The sequence below is a fragment of the Rhinoraja longicauda genome, chromosome 11, assembly GCF_053455715.1.
Source record: "Rhinoraja longicauda isolate Sanriku21f chromosome 11, sRhiLon1.1, whole genome shotgun sequence".
Lineage (NCBI taxonomy): Eukaryota > Metazoa > Chordata > Chondrichthyes > Rajiformes > Arhynchobatidae > Rhinoraja > Rhinoraja longicauda.
Window position 1 is genome coordinate 10,514,939 of NC_135963.1, and position 20,311 is coordinate 10,535,249.

A 20,311-nucleotide genomic window follows, 5' to 3' on the forward strand; every position below is an offset into this window, starting at 1 on the left:
TACTCTTGCGGTTCTTAGTCAGGTCAGCTATTTCTCATGGTCCTTAGTTTAAATCAATTAACCCTTTTTACTTCTCTCTCACAGATGATCAGCCATGATCACAATGAATGGCGGTGCTGGCTCGAAGGGCCAAATGGCCATCCGCCTGCACCTATTTTCTATGTTTCTATGTTTAACTAGTGTTGATGGGTGATTGACAGTTACCATGGACTTAAGCAGGCTGAAGGGCCTGTTTCCATGCTGTATCTCTCAACTAAACTCTACCATCTTCTTTGGCAACCTATCCACATAACCATACGCTACATATGAAAAATGTGCCTCTCCGGTCCCCTTTAAATCTTTACCCTCTCACCTTAAACCTATGTCATTTACTTTTAGACTCCCCTACCATGGAAAAAGGCTGTGAATATTGACCCTATCTCTGCCCATTAATAAACCTTTATTAGGTCACACCCTCAACCTCCTTAACTCCAGGGAAAACCGTCCTAGTCTATCCAATGCAAAACAAACAAGGTGCTGGAGGAACTCAGCGGGTCAGGTAGCATCTGTGGAGGAAATGGACAGCCGACATTTCAGGTTGGGACCCTTCTTCAGATTGGATTTTTTGCTTTATTTGTGCATCTTTTCTTCCCGTTCGAACCATGGTGTCACTGGGGAAGGTAGTCAATTTCCACTGGGTTAAGAGGAGAGGGACGCAAATTGGTTGGCAAACCCACTCCACCATCTCTCCACAACGCTTGCCACTGTGGAATTCAAATAGACTGTTTAAATGGACTTCAGGCACAATTAGTTGGTGCGCAACAATTCACAGAGTTAGGGGAATACTGCCAATGAGTTTATGAGTTGAATTTCACCGTGGGCGTGAAGTCATCCAGAAATGGGAACAGAGATGCTTAATTGTTATTTTCAAATATGCAAATTCATGTTTCTTGAATCATGCAAAGAAATTTCTAGGTACCTTACTATGGTGTTGGTCTTCCTATTCCTATAATATAGAACAGTACAGCACAAGAACAGGCCCTTCGGCCCACAATGTTCGTGCCGAACATGACGCCAAGATCAACCCTTATTGGCCTGCACATGATCCATATCCCTCCATTCTTGGCATATGCTGATCCAAAAGTCACTTAAATGCAACTATTCTATTTACCTCAACCTTTACTCCTGAAAATGAGCTCCAGGCACTCACCACCTTCTCTGTAAAAAACGTGATCCACACATCTCCTTTAAACGTTACCTCTCGCACCTTAAAGCTCTGCCATCTAGTATATTTGATGTTTCCATCCTCAGAGAAAGGTTCTGACTACTGCCCTAACTATGCCTCTCATAATTGTATATACTTCGATCAGGTCTCCCTGCAACTTCTGGCTTTCCAGAGAAAACAACCCAAGTCTGTCCAATCTCTCCCTTTAGCTAATATTCTGTCGTAGACAATGGACAATAGGTGCAGGAGTAGGCCATTCAATGTGATCATGACTGATCATTCACAATCAGTACCCCGTTCCTGCCTTCTCCCCATACCCCCCTGACTCTGCTATCTTTAAGAGCTCTATCTAGCTCTCTCTTGAAAGCATCCAGAGAATTGGCCTCTACTGCCTTCTGAGGCAGAGAATTCCACACATTTACAACTCTGACTGAAAACGTTTTTCCTCATCTCGGTTCTAAATGGCCTACCTCTTATTCTTAAACTGTGGCCCCTGGTTCTAGACTCCCCCAACATTGGGAACATGTTTCCTGCCTCTAACGTGTCCAATCCCTTAATAATCTTATATGTTTCAATAAGATCCCCTCTCATCCTTTTAAATTCCAGAGTGTACAAGCCTAGTTGCTCCAGTCTTTCAACATACGACCGTGCCGCCATTCCAGGAATTAACCTAGTGAACCTAAGCTGCACGCCCTCAATAGCAAGAATGTCCTTCCTCAAATTTGGAGACCAAAACTGCACACAGTACTCCAGGTGCGGTCTCACCAGGTCAGCCAAGCATGATTCTAGTAAACCTCCTCTGCATCATTTCCAAAGCTTCCACATCATTGGTGTAATGGTGTGACCAGAATTGCAAACGATACTCCAACTGCAGCCTAACCTACTTCAACCTTCTGATGCAGAGTAAAGCTTGATACCAAAGAAGATACAAACTGCTGGAGTAATTCAGTGAGTCAGGCTGCATCACTGGAGAGCATGGAGAACTCATAGTCTGAAGAAGAGCTCTGACTTAAAACCTCACCTACCCATGTTCTCCAGAGATGCTGCCTGACCTGCGGAGTTACTACAGCACTTTGTGTCTTGTGTCTTTGATAAACCAGCGCCTGCAGTTCTTTGTTTCTCCATTGAAGCTCGATACCAAATTAGCCGCGTCTGACCAAAGAAACAAAGAAAGTTCCCTGTAAATATATCGTGACCTGTGCAAGCACATGCTGCTAACTAATAGTTGTCTGAAAATTGAGAAATTTAATATTAAATTTGTGTTTTTCTTTGATGGCTTGGTGAAGTACAGTAACATTTTGATAATCCACTATCCTTAATGGGTATCTTTGATGTTACAGCGTAAACACAAAAAATGAAAGGGTTCACTGTTTAAGAATAAGGGGTAGGCCATTTAGAACGGAGATGAAGAAAAACTTTTTCAGTCAGAGAGTTGTGAATCTGTGGAATTCTCTGCCTCAGAAGGCAGTGGAGGCCAATTCTCTGAATGCTTTCAAGAGAGAGCTAGATAGAGCTCTTAAGGATAGCGGAGTCAGGGGGTATGGGGGGAAGGCAGGAACGGGGTACTGATTGAGAATGATCAGCCATGATCACATTGAATGGCGGTGCTGGCTCGAAGGGCTGAATGGCCTCCTCCTGCACCTATTGTCTATTGTCTATTGTCACATGTTATGGAAGGACGTTTATTGAGCTGGGTTGTCCAAGAAAATCGAGTGCTAATTTTGTGAGATTTGGGTGAATGAGTACATTCAAATATAGATAATCACTGTCAGAGGCTCAACAGTTCTGCAGAATTAAAAACGAGCAGACATTTTGTATTTGTCTAAAATCTGTGTACATTTTATCGCAGTTAGCAACGCTGGGATGGGGATGATTGGGCCCATCGAATGCCAGTCGTTGGATGAGATGCAGAGAGTAATGGACACTAATTTTTTTGGACTTGTTAGACTGCTCAAAGAAGTCTTTCCAGACATGAAGAGGAGGAAGAGAGGCCACATTGTGGTGATCAGCAGTGTCATGGGTATTCAAGGTACGGTTTACATGAAATCTTGTTGCTATGTGATGATCCATGTGCATGTTTTTTGCAATTTTTCCCAAACTGGGATCAATTTGAAGAAAGCAGTGATTAATTTACTTTCTCTTCGGCCACGAGATATTATCTCATATGGGAAATTCCAGTTATTTGTCTATTGCTGTCTTTTTCAGGGATATTATTCAACGACATATATGCTGCTTCGAAATTTGCGGTGGAGGGATTTTGTGAAAGTTTGGCGATCCAGGCCATAAGATTCAAGTTAAAGTAAGTAACAATTTTGTTTACTTTGAAAACAATATCTTGCGTTGTTTCTTTTGCAGTTCGGTTTATTATTTGTCTCAAAATGACTTCAACGATCTATGTGTAAGAAAGAACCGCAGATGCTGGTTTACACCAAAGGTAGATACAAAGTGCTGGAGTAACTCAGAGTCAGGCAACATGTCTGGAGAGAAGGAACTACTGTATGTTGGAATACCTCCAAATTATTGGACTATAACAGGTGGTGTGTATCTTTGGTGATGAATATAGTCAACAATTGTGGATCACAAATATTTATTTAAGAATGATTATGGTGCCACGCATTCATTTAATCAGTTGTCTGTTCGTATCTTGGTTGCTAATGTAAGTCCAGTTGACCGAACAGTTTGGACGTGATCCGACTGTGCTGACTTCTATCTGAGCTCTGGTTCAAGGTGTCCAAGTGACAACATGCAGGCTCCAACCGTGGGCAGACGGAGTGTCCCACACGACCACCGACATGGACCGTGGCAGCTGGAGGAGCTCCAGATCAGAACACCAGAACAGCAAGGGAATCACAGCAGGAATAGGCCACTTGGCCCCTTACTGTTCTCCCGACATTCAACGGGATCACAGCTGATCGGCCCGAGGACTCATCTCTGTTGATGAGCCAGATCCATTGAGGGCCGTACAGTAGCGCAATGTTAGAGTTGCTGCCTTACAGCGCCAGAGATCCAGGTTCGATCTTGACTACAGGTGGCTGTCTGTACGGAGTTTGTACGTTCTCTCTGTGAACGTGTGGATTTTTTCCGGGTTCTCCAGATTCCTCCCACATTCCAATGATGTGCAAATCTATAGGTTAATTGGTTTTTGTAACCCCCCCCCCACCCCCCAGTGTGTAGGGAGTGGATGCGAAAGTGGGATAACATAACACAAGTGACCAATGGTTAGCACGGGCACGGTGGGCCAAAGGGCCTGTTTCCATGCTGCATCTCTAAAGTAAATTAAATATATGTTGACCATGTCAATGGATAAAACATACTTACTCTTCTTCATAACAGTGGCAGGATATACCTAAAGTCCACCTGAGACAGAAGACAGGGCTTTGGTACACCACCATCTCTTCCAAAAGATCGAATTGTATGGCACTCACCCGGCCTACACTGTCTCAGCCTGGGTGTATAGGAAGGAACTGCAGATGCTGGTTTACACTGAAGATAGACACAAAATGCTGGAGTAACTTAGGGATCAGGCAGCATCTCTGGAGAGAAGGAATGGGTGACGCTGTGGGTCGAGACTTTTCTTCAGACTGGAGACTTTGTAGTTTGAAGAAGAGCCCTGACTTAAAACGTCCTCCTGATTAATTTTACTGTTTGTATGCCCATGGACAATGAACCATTCTATACTTCTTTGACTGTCGTCTGCTTTGGTCTATTGTTTTCACACCTTACATTCTCTTTGTACCCATCCATATCTCTAGTTTCCCTCTCCCCGACTCTCAGTCTGAAGGAGGATCTCGACCCGAAACATCACTGACACCTTCTCTCCAGAGATGACATTTATTGAGTCTTAAAACCCAACAGCCATCAGTTTCATGAACCAACCAGCACACCCCTCGTCTATCTCAACCACGGAGCACTACAGTCCACGTTTTGCACTACCAGTTTTTTTTAATCCTCAATGTATGTTTTTGCACTAATCATTGTTTTTTGCACTTTCTTTTAAAACTATTTTTGTGTGATTTATCTAGAATTTATTTTTGTGTGTTTGTCTGGGTCTATGTATAGCTTAGTGTAGTTTACTATTATCACGTCTACCGAGGTACAGTGAAAAGCTTTTATTTGCATGCAATCCAGTCATATTAATGATTACAATGAAGGCGTCCAAAGTGCACAGATAAAAGAGTGGAGTGATTGTAGTGGATGATAGCACATCCCCTTCTGGGACCAGCACACAAAGAAAGAGTCACCTAGCTCTGGCACCATCTTTGAGAATGCTGTTGCAAGCACCTGTACTTGTGCAAGTACCACAGTTCTTGTACACTTGTACACTGTACTTGTACAAGTACCACTGCACTTGTACACTGTACTTGTGCACTTGTACATTGTACTTGTACACTTGACTTGTACACTTGTACACTGTACTTGTACAAGTACCACTGTACTTGTACACTTGTACACTGTACTTGTACACTTGTACTGTACTTGTACACTTGTACACTGTACTTGTACACTTGTACACTTGTACACTGTACTTGTACAAGTACCACTTGTCACATCTCCGTCTCAGATGTGTAATAATGAAGCAGACACAATCCGTGGTGATTACATTGCTTCGTTTGACTGTTTATTGTTTCTAGGCCTTGCAGCCTTTAGCACACACAGCAAGCACACTCTCCTGCTCCGGTCACCTGATACACACATCACCATATTTGCATATCATCATCATGATTCGTCATCATGACATCCCTCCTTTACCAGAATTAAACTTTAAATTACCCCCAATTAAACAATTCTTTACTTATTGTGTTATTTTTCCTTAATACAAATATACAAATAATAACTTGTAAGTTTCTTTTGCCTCTAAACAAATATCATATAATTACTAAACAAAACTATAACTATAGTCTATAACACAAAATCGTCGTATCTTTTGGGAACTCTCCTTTCACGTTGTGGTCTACCAGCTGGCACAAGAACATCAAAGTCTGTTGAATCTGCTAAGGTGTTGTCATCCAGATACTGTCTCTGCTCAACACCTGCATCGCAGTCTGCTGCCTCTGGAACTCTGGTCACCACCTCAGGAATGTCTTCTGGTCCCTCTGAATCGGTAACTCTCGGTGGACTTTGGCCCTCGATTCGACTGTCTCTCGACATGTACTTTTTTACATTCGATATATTCCTCTTGTACATAACACCTTCTGGAGACTTGACTGTCACCCTGCTACCGCTCCTCGATACAACATTGTATGGCTCACAATGGTAAGGAGTGTCCATCTTACCACCATCATCTCGCCTCACAAGTACGTCATCACCAGGCATTATTTCTGAGTACTTGGCTCCTCGTTTCAAGTCGGCATACCATTTCGCCGCACCTTTCTTTTCGGCATCACGGTCTCTCAGCTCCTGGTCTTCCGTGATCTCTCGTACTTCTGGCATTTTAGTGCGAATTTTCCTTCCAAACAAGGCTTCTGGACTAGCATCAAACCAACTGGACTAGCATCTGCTATGACTTTTGTTGAGTGAGTGATCGCCCGATATACAGCTACGTATGCTAGCAGTGCCTCCTTCCAATTTTTCCCTTCGGCATGGGCGATTCGTATCCTCTTCTCTATGGACTGATTTTGCCTCTCGACTTCTCCATTAGCCTGTGGCCATTTAGGAGTCACTCTATGATGATGAATACCGGTGGTTCTCATGTACTCAGCAAACGTCTCTGACACAAACTGTGGTCCATTGTCGGAGTACAATGTAGCAGGCAACCCATGTCTGGCGAAAATCTCTGCCAATGCCTGTACAGTCTTTTCTGCCGTAATTGACTTCATCACCGCATATTCATAGTATCTGCTGTAGTAGTCTACCACTACCATAATTGATTCACCTGTTGGAAGTGGTCCTAGAAAGTCAACAGCTACGTCGACCCATGGTCCTGTTGGCAATTTCGTACTTCTAATTGGTTCTGGTGGGTTGCTCCTGCTTGTGATTTGGCATCCTTGGCAGGTCCTGACAAATTTTTCGGCGTCTCTGTCATAACCTGGCCACCACACTTTGCTCCGCAAATTTTGTTTGGTACCAACGATGCCTAAATGTCCCTCATGAGCTAATGACACGATCCTTGCTCGTAGTGCCTGCGGGATCACCAATCTGTTACCTTTAAGCACACACTGACCAATCACACAAAATTCATCTTTTATGGAAACATATGCTTTGTAAGGGCATTGGTCCCATTGCCCACTATAAATATGCTTTCTGATATCATTAAGTTCAGGATCATGTTCTGATTCCCTTTCGACTTCCCTTGTTGCCACGGCTCTTGGCGTTGACTGAATTGCAACAAAGTGCACAAAGTTTTCTGCTTCCATCCCTAAAGTGGATGTTACTCCTAGCTGTTCATCCTTCAACAGTCTCGACAGTGGGTCCGCAATATTTGCTTTTCCAGCAATGTGGACTACTTTGTACTTGTACTGTTGGAGTCTCAGCACCCAGCGTTCTATTCTGGCACAGGGCTTGGACCTTGTTGAATAGATCACTTCCAGCGGCTTGTGATCAGTAACAAGTTCAAATTCAATACTGTACAAGTAAGCATGGAACCTTTCACAGGCCCACACTAGTCCCAGTGCTTCTTTCTCCATTTGAGAATACCTTCTTTCCACGCTGGTTAAAGATCGACTGGTATATGCTATAATTTTGGGTCCATCAGCATGTGTCTGTACCAGCACTGCTCCCAAACCAACTGGACTAGCATCTGCTATGACTTTTGTTGGTGCAGCTAGATCATAATATCCAAGGGTTTCTGCACTCATTAGGCACTGTTTCAAGGTATTGAAAGCCTGTCTCTGTTCATTTCCAAAATGGAATGGTATGTCTTTCCTGGTCAACTTTCTCGGCGGATCTGCCAGTGTAGCAAAATTTGGGATAAACTTTGCACAGTAATTGACTAGTCCTAGAAAGCTCCTCATCTCGGTTGCATTCTGAGGTTCACGTGCATCTGCAACATCTTTCACTTTAGCCTTTGCCGGGTTCAGCCCTTCACTTGTGAGTCTGTGTCCCATGAAATCCATCTCAGAGACACCAAACTTGCACTTGTCCTCATTCACTGTGAGACCTGCTTTTTGAAGTCTAGTCAACACTAGCTTCAATCTCCTGTCATGCTCTTCACGAATTGATGCATGGACGATGATGTCATCTGATATGTTTGCTGCTCCAGGTACCCCTTGAATCACTCTGTGGATTTCATACTGATAGATCTCAGGGGCAGCATTGATTCCAAACATCAATCTTTTGTACCGGTACAATCCGCAGTGAGTGACAAATGTTGTCACCTCTCTTGACTCTGGATGTAATTCCAATTGATGATATCCCCACTTGAGATCAATTTTGGAGAACACTTTACTAGTTGATAACTCTTGTAGGACTTCCTCGATCGTCGGAATTGGGTGTCTTTCTCTGATTATTGCTTCATTGGCTCTCCTCATGTCCACGCACAGTCTGATATCATTATTGGGTTTCGGCACTATCACTACTGGACTCACCCATGGTGTTGAATGTTCAACTGGCTCGATAATGTCCTGATCAATCAACTCCTTGATTTTAGCTTCTACTTTTCCACAAAGTCCAAATGGCGTTCTCCGCACTGGTTGTGCTATTGGCTTAACAGTTCCATCAACAGCTAACTTCACTTGCCGGCCTTTCAATTTTCCAACTCCTTGGAATACTGAGTGAAATTCCTGCTTCATGTCCTCATATGACTGCACTGAATTGACATGCACTCCGATGTGAAGCACTCCCAGCTCTCCAGCTGTATTTCTGCTGAGCAGGGGTTCTCCTTTCTCCTCTATCACCATGAATTCTGCAACAGCTTTTCTATCTCCGACTTCTACGTCAGCCGTGAAACATCCAATGGTCTGCAACGGTTCAGTTGCGGTGTATGGATATAACTTCCTACTACACCTCCTTGACATGCACTTGATTTTCTGCTGTTTCAAGCATTCCCACAGTGATCTGTCAATTACGTTGCAGTCGCTACCAGAATCTACAATCACTGGCACTGTAATACCTCCGATGGTCACTGCAACTTTTTCCAGATGGCTATCATTCAATGCAAACTGATAATCCCTTTTAATAGCATGCTCACCATCCTCATCACTTCCGAACTCATCTTCTACGTGACGGACGTAACTCTTCTTTTTCTGCCACGGTCTGTCTAATTTGTCACTGGACTTCACTTTCTCCCTTGCCTTGGAAGATTCACTTTTGTGATCCCTTGTATTGTCCCTGGCCTTACTTTTGCATTTCTTTGCAAAATGATCTTTGCCTCCACATTTCCTACACGTTCTACCTTTTGCTGGACAACATGCATCTTTCCCTACGTGACCCATGTTGCCACACCTGTAACATTCAATCTCACGTTCAGGCTTACTTCTTTGTCTCCCGTGGGACAACCAATTAACTAGCCCAGTCTTGGAATCTTTTAATTTCATGCTGTGAAATTGTCCCTCAACAGCTTCCAGTGCTGCCGCAATCGACAAAGCATCATTTAAGTTTAACTCACCACCTTTTTCTAGCAGCCTTCTCCTGAGCTTGTCTGACCTGCAATGCTGGACAACCTGATCCAATATCTGGTTCTCCACATCAGCAGCCACATATTTGCATCCTACAGACACCTGTCTGAGTCTCGTCACAAATTGAGCAACAGTCTCGCCCTCTTCCTGGGTTGTTTTGCGGAATAAATGGCGTTGAAATGTAGCATTCGGTACCACCACATAATGACTGTTCAATGCATCAACGGCTTTCTTATAGTCATCCTTCATACCGGTGTCAGGGAGTGTTTTAAACATTTCTCGAACTGCTGGCCCCGCAGTGAAGAGAAGCAACGCTCTCCGCTGTGCCTTCTGCGCCGGCGTACTCTCATCAAGAAAGAGCCCGCGACTGTTGGCGAAGGCCTCGAATTCCTCCAGCCAAGCTTTCCATTTCAAGCTGACAGTACTCGCATCACCCGTCGGATCAAAGTGTGGAACCACGAAGTGCTAAGAAATCAGCTCCAGCAACAGCCATAACAACCTTTTTCTAACTTTTTTTTTCCAGCAGGTAGTCTCGGATTCAGAATCCAAAATATCCAGAATATCCAGAATATCCAAAATATCCTCGTCGCCAATGTCACATATCCGTCTCAGATGTGTAATAATGAAGCAGACACAATCCGTGGTGATTACATTGCTTCGTTTGACTGTTTATTGTTTCTAGGCCTTGCAGCCTTTAGCACACACAGCAAGCACACTCTCCTGCTCTCCGATCACCTGATACACACATCACCATATTTGCATATCATCATCATGATTCGTCATCATGACACCACTGTACTTGTACACTTGTACACAGTACTTGTACACTTGTACACTGTACTTGTACACTTGTACACTGTACTTGTACAAGTACCACTGTACTTGTACACTTGTACACAGTACTTGTACACTTGTACACTGTACTTGTACACTTGTACACTGTACTTGTACACTTGTACACTGTACTTGTACAAGTACCACTGCACTTGTACACTTGTACACAGTACTTGTACACTTGTACACAGTACTTGAACACTTGTACACTGTACTTGTACAAGTACCACTGCACTTGTACACTTGTACACTGTACTTGTACACTTGTACACTGTACTTGTACAAGTACCACTGCACTTGTACACTTGTACACAGTACTTGTACACTTGTACACTGTACTTGTACACTTGTACACTGTACTTGTACAAGTACCACTGTACTTGTACACTTGTACACTGTACTTGTACAAGTACCACTGCACTTGTACACTTGTACACAGTACTTGTACACTTGTACACTGTACTTGTACACTTGTACACTGTACTTGTACAAGTACCACTGTACTTGTACACTTGTACACTGTACTTGTACAAGTACCACTGCACTTGTACACTTGTACACAGTACTTGTACACTTGTACACTGTACTTGTACACTTGTAAACTGTACTTGTACAAGTACCACTGCACTTGTACATTTGTACACTGTACTTGTACAAGTACCACTGCACTTGTACACTTGTACACTGTACTTGTACAAGTACCACTGCACTTGTACACTTGTACACTGTACTTGTACAAGTACCACTGCACTTGTACACTGTACTTGTACAAGTACCACTGCACTTGTACACTTGTACACTGTACTTGTACACTTGTACACTGTACTTGTGCAGGTGACAATAAACCTAGATAGCCATGACCATGGAGTCATTGCTAAAACAGAGTAAATGAGCAAGTGGCCATGGAATGGAGGAGTGGGGACTGAAGATATGCACCTCTGGCAAAGGCAGTGGTGAGCTGGTTGTGAAATATGCCTTGGTAGACCACAGATCTTGCACTGGATTGCACTGTGAGATTGACATTGTTACGGCAAGCTGAAAATCAATGCCGAATCATTGTTTCCAAAAAGAGGTTAATGTTGTAACGTAATCAAACGTGACAGCTAGGTTACCTACAGCAGATAGAAAATGATTGACTGACAAGGTAATCTGATGTTGGTGATTATCAGAAGTGTCTCCAAACTAAAAGATTAACTGTTTATCTTAACACGGATGCCGCCCGACCTGCTGAGTGTTTCCAGCATGTTGTGGATTCTCAATGATGGGGAATTGATGCAGGCACTGTCAGGGTTCCCCCATGGCCATTTTTGCATTGAGGCCCCTTGGCAGTCTGTTGAAACCTCATTCTATATGTGCCATCGTTCTTAATCTGCCATCCCTGGCAATGCTCCAATCCCTTTGTACTGATCTGAAATGTCAGCCCAGAATTATTTTGCAGTACATAGTCCATGATGCAATTAAACTACAACCTTCTTACTGAGAGTGTGTAAACAGACGTTATCTGGAATGCTGTGCGGGAGATGACTGTGAATGCATTTGCAACAAAAGAGATTTTTTTTCGCAGCAAACTCATATTTGCACCTTATTTATGCATGGGTTGGTTAAAATAGACGCCTTAAAATAATGATGTGCGTGTTCAATTTAGAATGTAACAGGATGTTATGAAGAACTTTATTTAGAATTTGATTTCAAAGAATATGCTGATCAGGCTGCACGGTCAGTAGGCATGGTTAAAAAGGATAAGTTGATTCAATGAGAAAACTTCTTGCAGCAATTGCAGCCAAAATTAACCACACATCTGATTAATAAACTATCCTTTTTATCCAACAGCATAACTCTAATTGAACCTGGCCCTGTTGTCACTGAGTTTGAAAAGAAGGTTTATGAAGAAGGAACAAAAATTGATTTGTCTGCTGCCGATCAGGAAACAAGAGACATTTTCACAAACATTTACTTGCGCAACTATAAGGAAATATTCTCAAGCCTGGGACAAAGTGCAGATGAAGTGGCCGAGGTACAAATTATTAAACAGGATTTATTGAACTTTAGAGTGCAAGGCAAGAGCAATTAATTCAAACAGACGCAAATCTATTCAAAAGAAATGGGTTTGGTGAATGTAAACAGAGGTTTAACTCTTCTGTCTTCCATGTTACCATCTGTTAGACTATTCTTAATTACTCGTTCAGGAGATGTGCGTGACATCCCCAGTTGCCCTTGAGCAGGCGAAGATGAGAAGATGGGCGGCACGGTAGCGCAGCGGTAGAGTTGCTGCTTTACAGCGAATGCAGTGCCGGAGACTCAGGTTCGATCCTGACTACGGGTGCTGCACTGTAAGGAGTTTGTACGTTCTCCCCGTGACCTGCGTGGGTTTTCTCCGAGATCTTCGGTTTCCTCCCACACTCCAAAGACGTACAGGTATGTAGGTTAATTGGCTGGGTAAATGTAAAAAAAAAAAATTAAAAAATTGTCCCTAGTGGGTGTAGGAGAGTGTTAATGTACGGGGATCGTTGGGCGGCACGGACTTGGTGGGCCGAAAAGGCCTGTTTCCGGCTGTATATATATGATATGATATGATATGAGACAACTTCTTAACCTGCTGCATTTCATGTGGTGGATGTTCCAGGATTATGAGCCAGCAACAATACATATTTCCTGAATCAGAATGGTCTGGGGTGATATTACAGAAAAGGATAGTTGTTTAAACCAAACCTCAAAGTCATAAGTAGTAGGAGCAGAATTAGGCCGTTCGGCCCATTAAGTCTACTCCGCCATTCAATCATGGCTGATCTATCTCTCCCTCCTAACCTCATTCTTCTGCCTTCTCTCCATAACCCTTGACACCCGTACTAATCAAAAGTCTATCTATTTCTGCCTTAAAAATATCCATTGACGGCCTCTACAGCCTCCTGTGGCAAAGAATTCCACAGAATCACCGACAAAGTGTCAACACAAGTAGACACTTCATTGAAAAGGTGTGAGCACAAGTGCCTTCTTTGGTCAGGGCACTGAGTACAGGAGTTGGGACTTCATCTATCAACCCCATAAATTGTTAGTGAGACCACGATTGGAGTATCGTGAGTGTTCTGGCTGTCTAGCTAAAGGAAGCATGTCATTACGCAGGAAGATGTGTGCAGAGAAGATTCACAAGGATGTTACCAGGACAGGAGGGCTTGTGTTGCAAGGAAAGACTGAACAGACATGGGTTTTTTTTCTTGGAATATGGGTAGCTGAGGGATGACCTTATAGAGGTCTTAAAACTGTTACAATTTGTTTCGTTGGGTTGCTGTTGTTTAAACTAACTAAATTATTGCATCGTATGGGAGGCGCATTCCCAATCTCGTTGTACCCCGGTACAATGACAATAAAGATATATTGTATTGTATTGTATTGTATAAAATCACTGAGAGCCAAGAGATAAGGTGAATGGTCACAATATTCTCTCCCAGGGTAGGAGAGTCAAAAACGAAAGGACATATATTTATGGTGAGAGGGAAAACGTTTACAATTGTAAATTGTCCCTGAGGGACAATTTTTTCATACAGATGATGATGAGTGTGTGGAGTGAGCTGCCTGAGGCAAGTGCAATTACAATGTTTAGAAGACATTTGAAGGGGTATATGGATTTAAACAGGTACATGGATAGAAAAGGTTTAGAGGGTTAAGAGCCAAGCACAGGCAAATGTGACGAGCTCAGATAAACACCTTGGTCAGCATGGACGAATTGGGCGGAAGGGCCTGTTTCCGTGCCATATAACTCTATGACTCCAAGCATTCCTGCAAGATTTTTGCTTTTTTTTCTCTTAATTTCAACTTCCTTCTCACTACCTGTCTGGTTGGAATAGGGGGAAACTGTTAAAATCTAATAAAGATCTTGCTGCTTTAAATGGCGGTTTTTACAATGTGCTTTTATCCAATGGCTCGAGCTGGGCCAGTAGTTAGACTAGATTTTAGAGCAAGGGTTCCCAACCTGGGGTAAATTTCACCTACCCAGGGGGCAAATTTGAACAAAATAATAATGTTAAAAACAGTATTTTAAAATTTCCCCTTTGTCGGCTGCTTTATTTTATGGTAGAAGTGTAAACTTAAATTACTGAACAAAACAGGGTGGGAGTAAATTTACTTTCACAAAGTTGCAAGGGGTAAACGGGACGAAAAAGGTTGGGAACCCCTGTTTTAGAGATACAGCGCGGAAACAGGCCCTTCGGCCCACCAAGTCCACACTGTCCAGCGATCACCCCATACACTAACACTATCCTACACACTAGGGAGAATTTACAATTTACAGTAGCCAAGTAACCTACAAACTTATATGTCTATGGAGCATGGGAGGAAACCGGAGCACAGGGAGAAAATCCACGCGGTCATGGGAAGGCGTACAAACTCTGTACGGACAGTACCCGAGGTCAGGATCGATCCAGGGTCTCTGGGACTGTAAGGCAGCAACTCTACCGCTGCACCACTGTGCTGCCCCAAAGCTCTGAACAAAATATCTGTGAGCGTTAATCTTGTCCAAGGAAGGACACTATTTTAATTTTTCTGGGTAGGTTTGTGAGAACAGAAGCTGTCCACTGGGATGGACAAAATCATGGCTATCTGCATAAAATCATGAGAGGAATAGATCGGGTAGATGCACAGAGTCTCTTGCCCTGAGTAGGTGAATCGAGGACCAGAGGACATAGATTTAAGGTGAAGGGGAAAAGCTTTAATAGGAATCTGAGGGGTATTTTTTTCATACAAAGGGTGGTGAGTGTATGGAACAAGCTGTCAGAGGAGGTAGTTGAGGCTGCAACTATCCCAACGTTTAAGAAACAGTTAGACAAGTACATGGAGTGGACAGGTTTGGAGGGATATGGATGAAATGCGGGCAGGACTAGGGTAGCTGGGACATGATGGCTGGTGTGGGCAAGTTGGGTCGAAGAGCCTTTTTCCATGCTGTATCACTGTATGACTATACCTGCCACCAATCCCCAACATTGGGATTTCTCCAGCCTGCCCACGCTGTTGGACACCACTCTCGTTCTCTCTGAGTGCCATCATTTTACTGCGTGGGGATCAGAAACCAAAGCCACAAAGCCTGTGTAGACGTTGGAGAAGAGGGGAGGGAGATGTGGCGCAGGGGAAAATTCTACAGCTAATTCTTTTGGATTCCAAACTCACTTTGTGGCTGCAATCTTACTTGATTTTTCTCTTTGCTTTTATAATTAGCATACAATGAAGATCATCCTGTCAGACAACCCTCCATTCCGTCATCAAACAAACACGCTGTACACCCCAATGACAACACTGAAGTATGCGGATCCCAACGGAGATCTTCCCATTGACACCTTCTACAAGATGATCTTCCAACACGACAAAGTCTTCCATGCCAGCCTCAATATTATCAAGTTGCTCCGGTGGAGAAGCAGGAAGGGTTTTAATCTAGGGAAACCAAACAGTCAGGAGTAGCTTTGTTCATCACAACAGTGGAAAAGCCAGTAGCCGTCTCTTGTTAATCTTATTTCTTAATGGAGTGTTGTTAGTTTGGTTTGCCTTGCTGCCTCAAGGCAAACCAAAGTGGTAGCCAGGACTCAAACCATGCATTAGACCTTTTAGTTGCACATTCAGATACACTAAAGAAGGGAAGTAGATTGAACTTTTTTTTTTGCCTTCCATCACAGTGAGGCATGTGGAGGAGTCACTGTGGTGGATGTTCATGTTAAAATGTATTTTGTGCGTTTTGTTGCTTTTTATTGGTGTGACTGTATGGCAAATGAAATTCCTCGTATGTTGCAAAACATACTTGGCTAGTAAAGTATGGTTATGATGATGATTAGGATTAGAATTTGCTTGAAGCATCTCTCATCATTTCTCATGATCTAAAACATCTGATGCTGCTCTTTAAAAGTATTCAAATAAGTACCAAGTTTAAAAAAGGGAGGCAAATTGAGAAAAGTCTTTTGGCTCCTCACCTGCACTGTTAGAAGTCATGAACCTCAATCAGGAAGGAACCCTGAATTAAGAGGTTTGGATCTCATCATGATGTGGATGGTATTGAGGAATGAGCCCAGGGAAATGGGCACTCCAGTTTCTAAGTGGTTATTTGAATGGGATCACAGAGTTTGGAGAAGGAACTCATGCACCTCTTACTCCATAATCATTACAGCTCTTCATTTAAAGGAATGGGGCTCACGTTGTCGACCTCCCCGTGGTGAGTCCTGTCAACGGACCTCAGTCAGGCGAACGACAACAAACAAACACAGCAGAAGCAGAAGTAGCTTCATAACTTCTGCTGCCTCAAACTCAAGAAGAAGATTTAAAGGAATAAGCAGGCCTTGTGGATGTCCTGGTGCAGGTTCAGTAGTGAAGTGCACAAGGTCTGGGAACTTTGAATTGGAATGGTTATTGTACATACCATGTCCGCTCTTCAGCTGCTTGGAGTTTTTTTTTGCCAGAGGTCAACTGGCTCTGGAATTGGCTGCCTCAAGGCAAACCAAAGTGGTAGCCAGGACTCAAACCATGCATTAGACCTTTCAGTTGCACATTCAGATACACTAAAAGCATGCAACGACTATGGATAACATGTGGAAGGTAGACTCAAAATGCTGGAGTAACTCAGCAGGTCAGGCAGCATCACAGGAGAGAAGGAACGGGTGACGTTTCGGGTCGAGACCCTTCTTCAGTCTGAAATTGGAGCTGGGGCCAAGATCAGACCAACCATGATGTTACTGAATAGTGGATGGGTTTGAGGGACCAAATAGCTTACTCTTGGACTCCTCTCATGATTTTTATGTTCTTTTGTTGTTGTTGCCTAAAGTATTTTGGCTTTATTAAATGGTGACTCGTTGATGATAATTCCTACATATTGTAAATGTGAGACATTGTATTTATGCTGTTCTGTAATATTCAAAATATATTCGATAAAACAAATGTTCACTTTGATCCACTTAACTTGAACAATGAAACAATTGAGGATTGAGAAGCCTTTAAGGCAGAGATAGACAAATTCTTGATTAGAACGTGTGTCCAGGGTTATGGGGAGAAGGGAGGAAAATGGGATTAGGAGGCAGAGATCAGCCATGATTGAATGGTGGTGTTGACTCGATGGGCCGAATGGTCTAGTTCTACTCCTATAACTTGTGAACTATTCTGTGTCAGGTGTCAGAGGTTATGGTGAGAAGGCAGGTGAATGGATTTAGGAGGGAGAGACAGATAAGCCATGATTGAATGGCGAAGTAGACTTGATGGGCCGAATCGCCTAATTCTACTCCTATCTCTTATGATCTTATTCTGAAGGACTGTTCCAAATAAATTATCGTTTATTTGGTGTGAAAGGAGTGGTTCTCTTTTGTTCCTATAGAGGAGTGTTTTTCTGTCAATCTTACCAAATTTTGGTGCATTCAGATACAAACGTTCAGTATTTTTTTTTGTGAATGAGATTGCAAAAACATAAAATATATATCATTTCAGTTCTAAATCGTTCAAAAATGTGGTAAAAACTTAAAAAAACAATTCATTTAAGAAAGTTTTTATCTTTCTTTTATATCTTTTAATTCTCTCATTTAATTCAACCAGATTAGCACCAATGCCCCACTTCTCTACACTTTCAATGTAGACACACGACCCTGATTTTAACTCCTCCTATCTCCTTTCTGGTGAATGGGCCTTGTGAGGGATTAGAGTTATAACTGTGCCCTTTGCTCATATGCACATTGATCTGGCTCCACCACTGTTTTCATCTGGAGTTTCCCTGCAGGAAGGAGAGGGTGTCACAAACATAAACAAGTTAAGGTCCGAGAATGTAACTCAGACCTCAATGTAATTTTACCCCTGGTCCACGAAAGCCTTGTGCGATTTGGATCATGCCCGGGAATGCTGCTGTGGATTGGACAAGAATAGCTTCCAAGATGGTGCCCAACCCAGGCGACTATTTGCGTGCTAGCCACAGAAGCAGATCTAAACTGAACTGAAGATAGACGCAAAAAGCTGGAGTTGCTCAGCGGGACAGGCAGCATCTCTGGAGAGAAGAAATGGGTGACGTTTCGGGTTGAGACCCTTCTTCAGACTGGTTGGGGATAAGGGAAACAAGAGATATAGACGGTGATGTGGAGAGATAAAGAACAACGAATGAAAAATATGCAAAAATGTAACGATGATAAAGGAAACAGGCCATTGTATGCTGTTTGTAGGGTGAAAATGAGAAGCTAGTGTGACTTGGGTGGGGGAGGGATAGAGAGAGAGGGAATGCCAAGGCTACCTGGAATGAGAGAAATCAATATTCACACCACTGGGCTGTAAGCTGCCCAAGCAAAATATGAGATGTTGTTCCTCCAATTTGCTTTTAGCCTCACTCTGACAATGGAGGAGACCGAGGACCACCGAAAGGTCTGTGTAGAAATGGGAAGGAGAATGAAAGTGCCCAGCAACTGGGAGATCAGGTTGGTTCACGAGTGGGCTGAGCGAAGGTGTTCCGCGAAACCATCGCCCAGTTTGAAAATGAATGATTTAGAACTAAAATAATATATATTTTATATATTGATGCACTAGGACACCCAGATCTCGTTGTACGTCCCCTTTTCCTAACTTGACACCATTCAGATAATACTCTGCCGTCCCATTCTTACCACCAAAGTGGATAACCTCACACTTATCCACATTAAACTGCATCTGCCATGCATCCGTCCACTCACACAACCTGTCCAAGTCATCCTGCAACCTCATAGCATCTTCCTCACAGTTCACACTACCACCCAGCTTTGTATCATCTGCAAATTTGCTAATGGTACTTTTAATCCCTTTATCCCTTTAATGTTCAAATATATTTGTTGGGTCAAAGTAATTCATATGGGTGGTCTAAGAGGTTCTGAGGACAGGGAACCCAAACACTCAAAATTAGTAGGTAGACACAATATGCTGGAATATCTCAGCGGGTTAGGCAGCCACTCGGGAGAGAAGGAATGGGTGACGTTTCGGGTTGAGACCCTTCTTCGGATTCTCTTGATTACTCCAATTATTGATGTATATACAAAGATGCCTATGACCATGCTTGATGTGCCAAGTCACAAAATAAGTCTTAGAAGAAGATAACTGCAGATGCTGGTACAAATCAAAGGTATTTATTCACAAAATGCTGGAGTAACTCAGCGGGTCAGGCAGCATCTCGGGAGAGAAGGACTGGGTGACGTTTCGGGTCGAGACCCTTCTTCAGACTGATGTCAGGGGGCAGGACAATGGAAGGATATAGGTGGAGACAGGAAGATAGAGGGAGATCTGGGAAGGAGGAGGGGACGGAAGGGACAGAGGAACTATCTAAAATTGGAGAAGTCGATGTTCATACCCCTGGGCTGCAAACTGGCCAGGCGAAATATGAGGTGCTGTTCCTCCAATTTCCGGTGGGCCTCACTATGGCACTGGAGGAGGCCCATGACAGAAAGGTCAGACTGGGAGTGGGAGGGGGAGTTGAAGTGCTCGGCCACCGGGAGATCAGTTTGGTCAATGCGGACCGAGCGCAGGTGTTCAGCGAAGCGATCGCCGAGCCTGCGCTTGGTTTCGCCAATGTAAATAAGTTGACAACTAGAGCAGCGGATGCAATAGATGAGGTTGGAGGAGGTGCAGGTGAACCTCTGTCTCACCTGGTGAACCTTTTGTGAACCAGACAAAATAAGTCTGGCCTGGAAGCTTCCTTCATCGCAAATTTGGAGATGCAGCATGGAAGAAGAGTTTGTACGTTCTCCCCGTGACCTGC

General features: G+C 43.3%; 1 protein-coding gene across 1 annotated transcript in view; it reads left to right on the forward strand.

Moving 5' to 3' along the window:
- The window catches only part of LOC144598034 (retinol dehydrogenase 8), a 32,921-nt gene extending 16,522 nt beyond the window's left edge, over window positions 1–16,399 (forward strand). The window contains exons 3-6 of the mRNA XM_078407906.1: window positions 3,054–3,233; window positions 3,410–3,503; window positions 12,421–12,604; window positions 15,796–16,399. Coding sequence (XP_078264032.1) covers window positions 3,054–3,233; window positions 3,410–3,503; window positions 12,421–12,604; window positions 15,796–16,035 — 698 coding nt within the window. The 3' untranslated portion in view covers window positions 16,036–16,399. The remainder of the gene's footprint in view (window positions 1–3,053; window positions 3,234–3,409; window positions 3,504–12,420; window positions 12,605–15,795) is intronic.
- The last annotated feature ends 3,912 nt before the right edge of the window (window positions 16,400–20,311 follow it).